The sequence below is a fragment of the Amia ocellicauda genome, chromosome 17 (genome assembly GCF_036373705.1).
Source record: "Amia ocellicauda isolate fAmiCal2 chromosome 17, fAmiCal2.hap1, whole genome shotgun sequence".
Lineage (NCBI taxonomy): Eukaryota > Metazoa > Chordata > Actinopteri > Amiiformes > Amiidae > Amia > Amia ocellicauda.
The window spans coordinates 1,047,501-1,055,000 of record NC_089866.1 but is presented as its reverse complement, the minus strand read 5'-3'; the positions used below and the strand labels follow the sequence as shown (position 1 = coordinate 1,055,000).

The following is a 7,500-nucleotide window of genomic DNA, read 5'->3' as shown; positions in this document are numbered from 1 at the left end:
GCGGCCGCGGGTTGGACAACGCGGGGAAATCCAGAGTTTTGCGCCGAGGAGTGGAGTCGGACAGCAGGCTCTCCACGCTGAAGGGGTTCAGTTTCTGGAGGGCCGAGGCTCTGCTGTTGGGACACAGGTTTGAGTTCTGGCTGCTGTCGGACGAGTCCGGCTCCGACCCCGCGTCCTGGCCCAGATGTCTTTGGCTCTGTAGTTTCTGGCGATTTTGGTCACAGCTTGGTTCGGTTTGGTTTCGGCCCGCAAGGTCAGACTGGACCATAGTCGCGGCTTGGTCCATATGGTCCGTTATCTGGGAAACCCCACTGTCGCTGTCCGACCCCGGGGTGTGGAACAGGTCTCCCGAAATGAGTTTGTTCTGGGATCTCAAGAGCTTCCTCTCCTGCTTCCTCTTCTTCTTCTCCATGCGCTCCAGCTCCCTGCGGGCGATCTCCTCGGGGTCCATGGGCTCCCCGCTGCAGGAGGTCGGGTGCGAGTTGTGCGCCGGCCGCCCCGGTCCTTTCTTTGTGTTTTCCTTTTTCCTCCATTTAGCTCTGCGGTTTTGGAACCAAACCTACACACCGAAGAATGAAAATTGGTTTTATTAATTGCAGTTCTTCCCGATTCAATTCAGTTTCTCTCTATAGGATGCGTTCAGTCCCCGTGAATTGCTGAGATGCTTCTCCATTGAAACACTGAAGTCGCAATCAAAGAAATATTAATTGGACCTTAAAATGAGCTTTGGCCTATGATACAATTTTTCCAGAGACGAAACAGTGAGGGTTAAGTGTGTATTATATTTATATATTTATATATATATATATATATATATATATATATATATATACACACACATATATACACACACATACTCACACACTCACACAACCCCAAAGCAGATTTAAATGCATCTGGATAATATCCTCATTTGGCCATAAATATTGTGCCAAACGTGATGACACGGACACACATGGTTCGATTATAGTTAAAAGGTGTAACGATTTACATCAAACATGTGACAAAAGCATGTTAAAACTGAGCAGCAAACAAAGGAAAGTAGTTTACGCTCTCACTTCAATAGCAGCAGCGTGGAGAGGCGCAGTGCACTTTACACCCCAACCCTGGGCCGAGCTAAAGCAGACGCACTGTGTTGTCTGATGTGTGTCTGAACTTTGCGCACCTGCAAACACAGCCAGGTTAATTGACAATCGGATTGATTTAATGTAAACGCTAATTCTCTCAATTAAGTCGCTGTTTTGTTTTCCGAAGCAGGGCTGTCTTGCAACCACAATGTCAATTCCCTTTCATGCCAGTGAGACTGGACTCGACCAGGCTCAAACTGAGAGCAGTATATGCGGGGAAAAGCCATCACGATTTTAAGTCAGCATGCAGACTGGAAGGCATATGTTAAAACCAACGATTCAAGTATAGTCCCTTCATTTCTATCAATATGATTTGCACCGTTTTATATATTCCCACTGCAATGTAATACACCCGTTTATTAAGTTCATTGCCGAGGCAGACAATATTCTGATATTCAACACTGAAAAACTGAAAACGGATAAATGTGTGTATCTGAGCTTCACCTGCAATGGGATTTCTCCTCAGCTTCAAACAGAAGCCGCAGATCATATTTTGGATGTTATTTTTGGATGTACAAATACATACACAAATGAATCAACTTCTAGGAGTCTGATTAAAGAGTGAGACAGACCTTGTTAAAATGATTATCAATACAGCGCCGCTACTAAAGGACTGCTTGTTTTCCTTTCAGAAGTACCTACAAATTAAACAGATCCGCACATATGTTTTTCAATGCGGGTCTTTGTGTTGGCCTTGTCAATGAAGTCTCCTCATTATCGCATTAAAGGGAAATTGAGGGTCTCCATTTCACTTAACGACCCCCGAACAAATTGGATCAAGTGTTTGAAACCGGGGAGGTCAGAGGGGGGGTCTTTCGCTTTGTAAGTTTACTTTTACAAAAGCGTCGATGGCTTGTTTAAGAATCCGTTTTTTTTCCTTTAAATAATGCTTTGATTTCTCTATTTATTCATGATTAAATTGCATATATATATATATATATATATATAAATACACACACATTCCAACGTTGCAGCAATTCTCGTTTTTAATTTTAAAATATCAATATATAGGCCTATATATATTTTTTTCTCTGTAATTTTATGAAGGCGTTTGGATTCTGCTAAATAATTCCTCACCATGTCAATATGAAAACATTGTATTGACAGATGCACACATACAGCATAAAACACATAAACACATACATGGACGAACACACACAGGCCTGTATAGACTGCCTGTTTATTTTTAGATAATCGTATTATTCTCATTCTTGTGCTTATCATTATTATTATTTATATTATTATTATTTACAAGTTATATATTAAGATGCGTTTAAAAATATAATATAAAGTTAGTATACATTATTTCCATCCTACAGAAATTTAAAGACACATTTCTCATGTATAAACACACACACACACACACACACACACACTTAGGAGACATGCGCGACTATTTCAGTGTCTTTGCTGAAATACATAACATAACGATATTTAATAAATCCATTCTTCTCAATAAATATATGACACAGTAGAGCAATAATAATAATATTTTAACAGACTATTTGTGTGATCTGCCTGCTTTCCAGCTCCACGTTTGTAACAAATAAGAGCAAACTCCCTCGGAACGGAATTCCCAAATTAAAACAGCAGAAATGGAATTAAAATGTCACACAAATTGCAGGACATGTTGTCAGCACCGGTGGCTCTGTGAACAGCCCTGAAACCTTCGTGATAAAACCAGCGTGTTTTATAATGTATATTTCCAATTGTTTCTGTGTGGGTTTGACGCGGGAACGTCGCTTAGGCCACCTGGACGGAAAGACCCGTTTTAAACCCAAACGAAACGACAGGGTGGATTCAATACAGAATCACCGAAGAAGCTGCATTTGGAAATGTGTGTTTTTTACCACGACACAGTGTCAACCCAAAGAAGCTGCATTTATTGAGTAAGGAGTGTTTTTACCTGGACTCTGGACTCGACCAGGTCCAGCCGCAGCGCCAGCGCCTCCCTCATGAACACGTCGGGATAGTGGCTCTCGTTAAAAGCCTTTTCCAATTCCTCCAGCTGCCATCCAGTGAAATTGGTCCGAGTTCTTCTCCTTTTACAGCCGGGACTGTCCTTGTCCGGGTCTCCCGAATCTGTCGTTAAAGGCAGAGACATAATGAGTTCACAAAATCACAACATGTTGGAAATGCCAGTGTTGCTGTATATTGCTCTCAGTTTCAGGCTGAACACCTATACACACACACTGAGAGAGAACAGGTTAAGTTGCTGTCTGAGGGATATAATAATTATAATATTTAATAATAATAATAATAATACAATGTTGTTTATTACAATATATATGTAAACTAATAGCTATACATCTATACAAATAAATAACAACTATATTTATATATAGGTAGCCTATATATAATATAAATGTAAAAGCTTTACAGTTAAAAAAAGCGACATATGGTTTCTTAATCAAGACATGATGTTTCTATCTTATCTTCACCTTCACAGATTTGTCTTCAGCTCCGAATCCAAAGAGCAGGGAAATCTGGCATTGTATTATTAGTATTATTTCCTCTCTCTCTCGATCTACTCGGTGTTTATATATATACATTTTATTTTGAAACATCAACTGTAACGCAACTGTAAACCCACTTATTCGCAGAAGAGTTTTACTGTCTTCATTTCATTATTATAAAATATAAGCTTTTCTTAAACTAAACAAACACCACCAGCAAAAATACTCCCCAACTTACTTTTCCACTTTTATATCCTCATACTGTTATTATTATTATTATTATTATTATTATTATTATTATTATTATTATTTCGTTCTTTCTCGCCTACTTTATTTATTTAGGTCTCTCTTTATTTCTTCCCTATACGTATAACCACCCCGCATTTATTTACCACACGAATGAGTCCTAATCGCGGTACAGGGGCCCTGGACAGTAGTTGCTGTTTGTTTGCTTGTTTTTGTGTGTTTGACTCAGTGTGGATCCTGTGCCGGATCAAGTGTCCTTCTACACCCTCAGTGTAACGAACAGAGCCATACAAATCATACAAATCATACAAATCATACAAATCATCCCGCAGATGCCGGGCTTTGTGTCTTAAGTGCAGCACTACCTTCCCAAAACGCCTCTGGGAAATAAAAGAAAGCAGAAAGAAAAAAGACCCCTTTTAAACACTCGAACGTGTCCCTTTCTTGTGTGCCGTTATTATTGCTATCGCTGCTGTTATTATTGTTATTATCGTTATTAAGGTGTTATTGGTGTGATTGTTAATATTGATTATTATTCTGATCATTATCCGTGTGTTCACCGCTCCAGAGCTGGCGGCTGTGCCGGTAGTCGGTGTCTCAGCCCTACCTGAGAGTTTGTACTGCTGCCCGTCTCCGTTCACCCCGCATCCAGACTGCAGGAGGGGGTTTGAATTGACCACCGAGGCGGTGCAGGATCCGTTCAGTAATCCGTCTATGGAGAAAGGGACCGCGGCCGCCGACTGGAGCTGATGCCCGGCCAGTTCGTAGACATGGTGGTGGCTGAGGTGGTACGGGAAGCCCACCATCCCACCGAGAGAGCCTCCAAACTGGGCATGGGGGTGCTCTAGTATCCGGCTGTCCATCATCTCCCGGGCAGAAAGGCTGGTCGTGGGGATTTAGAAAGCATGCAGCACGGGTGGACAGCGAGGAGGGGACATGCCGGAGAGAGGGGGACGAGCTTTACTTTATCAACATCAACCTCCCAATAATTAGCCCAGGCTTTGGGAATTTGGGACCAATAAGAAGCGTTAATCGGCGGTGACGTCAGAGGCGCGGTTTGAGAACGTTTTCCATATCGATTGCTAATTATACCTGACATCCACCTCAATAAACAATATCAGAGCTGTCACAACAGGACAGGGGGGCTTTGATAAGAACTGCATCACCGCCAGACGGGGGGCTGGAGGAGTGGAGATCTGATTGATATCCAGTTAAACACTAAGCAGACACAGGACACCGAGATTTTACATCTCGCATCTCACTCGCTCTTAAAACAATAATAGATTTCCCTGAAAATCATTCAACAGCGTGTTGTGCACATTTTTCAGTAGAAATGCTTTACTCTCTGAACCTTTAAAGTGATGTTTTCCAATTACAGAGAGACATTGAGCGCCAAATAGACTGATCCAATAATAGGGGATTCATCATCCCCCCTTTCCGGAGCTGTCACATTGAATTTAAAACTACAACCCTTTTCATCTCCTCTCCAGCGCCACAAATTCAACACAATATTTAAAGGTGATATGTTGGTGGCAATAAGAAAGCGATCTTTAATTCCATCTCCTTCTGTCGATTTTATCGACACGCAGATATTAAATTATTAATTACATGACCTCGCCTAATTAAACACTGCTCCTGTTTAGCAGGGAGGCGAGAAATTAATTTTTTTTAGAAAAAAAATGTCCCAGTCTTACTCTGCCGGTGATTAATAGGGTTGAAACTGCAGCCCAATTCGTTATAATTAAATTATATTCCCATTGAAGTTTACCAACTCGGTACCGTAGACAGAACAAAAGCAAACCAACAGAGAGGGAAAATTTCCATAAAATATAAAACGCATGTAAATGGAAAACTGTGGAGAATATATATGTGTGTGTATATATGTGTGTGTGTGTGTATGTATGTATGTATGTATGTATGTATGTATGTATGTATGTATGTATATATATATATATATATATATTATATATATATATATATCACGTATTAAAGCATTTAATTGGTAATGCCTTCTAATTTCAATTAACAGAGTGATTAAACAGTTTTAATCAACAACATTTTCATGGACAAATAATTTCAACCACATAACGTTGCACAAAACTGTGCTTCTTATATATTTGAAGACTAAAGATTTTAACAGCTACATAACATTGAAAGAAATAGGCTAAACATGCGTTCGCAGTTAAAACCTAATATTCATAATTAAACAGTGCTTTTAAAACTTCCCCCAAACACTCTCGCTCATTAATGAAGTCAGTTAACGATCACAACTGCGTTAAAACGTGTAAACAAGGTCTACCAATTAATCAATTAGAAGGAACCATCTTCCCTTATTGTGTTTATTTTCTTAATAAACAACTTTCGGTGCAGAGAAAACAATGTGATCGGCTAATAATAGTTAATAGTAGGAGTATCCGGAGAAGAATATTAATTCCGGGGTCAGGTGGGCCAAGGGCTGCACTTTTCGCCATAATTTAATTTCTCTCTCTATAAATACTAAATGTAAACTGTGTCCACTGGACCACATTTCGCCTGTAGCGATAACCGCTTCGTTTTGTGTGAGCTTTCTGGAGAGGAATGCCAGGGAAACGTGTTTCTGAATACAGAAAGGCAATCAATCCCGCCCGTATTTATAAGCACAGACTTTCTCTCTCTCTCTCCATTACAGAGAATTAATTCGACTTTATTTATCCCATTTCTGGAGCTGACAGCATGTTAATTTGAGTTGAAATTTCTCTCGCCTCTCACTCCCTGACCCCTGGCTCCCAGATTGGCGTGTTGTAATAACCTGAATCTTTCAACAGAAGCCCTGATAATTGTTACCTTATTAGCATGCAAATTGTTTAATTAATATTATTATGAAGAAGCATATAATCCGTTCGTCACTTGACCTCGAGTCCACATAGCAACCAGCTTTCTGCATTTCAATGTGTAAATTTAAATCAACTCTTTTTTAATGTTTCAGGATTCTTGTCTGGCTTTTTTTTTTTTTTTGTATAAATCTCTTCCTGTGTGAGAGTTGCCTTTAATGGTAAGAGCAGCCTTTTGATGCCGCACTCTTTGTGTTTTCCCCTTATTTTCTCATTCTATACACAAATTATGGAAATCGTTTTTTATTTTTTTTTATTTTTTTATTTTGAACATCAAAATTCAATAATTGCCTCCTTGTCATTTGCTTATAGAAGCGGTTTCTTTAAAGGCCCCCTCCAGTTCTGAGGGCTGTTCCAACCACACAGCCTCGCAGCTCAATGAAAAGCAGCCCTTGACACGCAGTCCTGGGAGACATTGCATTTAAATCCGTTTTTCTACAGCCGAGTGACATTGTCAGATGCTAGCTTTAATTAACTTGATAATAAGACGTACAAGACTCGTATTCAGGGCCGAAGCTCGCCTCGCCTTGTTTCCCTTTTTATCACAATTCTGGGGGTTTATCTTGAAAAGCATTTGACTGCCCTTTTAACGGGTAGGAAGTTTAAAAAGTAATATACACAATACACTAGGAGAGTGCAATTATTATTATTATTATTATTATTATTATTATTATTATTATTATTATTATTAATAATAATAATAATAATAATAATAATAATAATAATAATAATGTTTATTGGTAAAGAAAGCTCTGGTGTTAGAAAGGAAACAGTGTAGTCACTGTAGTGTATATATATTTA

General features: G+C 39.4%; 1 protein-coding gene across 1 annotated transcript in view; it reads right to left on the bottom strand.

The window, feature by feature from the left end:
* uncx (UNC homeobox) overlaps positions 1-4,773 on the bottom strand; it is a 5,687-nt gene extending 914 nt beyond the window's left edge. Inside the window, exons 1-3 of the mRNA XM_066689127.1 lie at positions 4,437-4,773; positions 3,034-3,209; positions 1-559 (exon numbers count right to left, since the gene is read on the bottom strand). The exon at positions 1-559 is cut by the window's left edge and continues 914 nt beyond it. Of these exons, the coding sequence (XP_066545224.1) occupies positions 1-559; positions 3,034-3,209; positions 4,437-4,695 (994 nt within the window). The 5' untranslated portion in view covers positions 4,696-4,773. The remainder of the gene's footprint in view (positions 560-3,033; positions 3,210-4,436) is intronic.
* Positions 4,774-7,500: the final 2,727 nt, after the last annotated feature.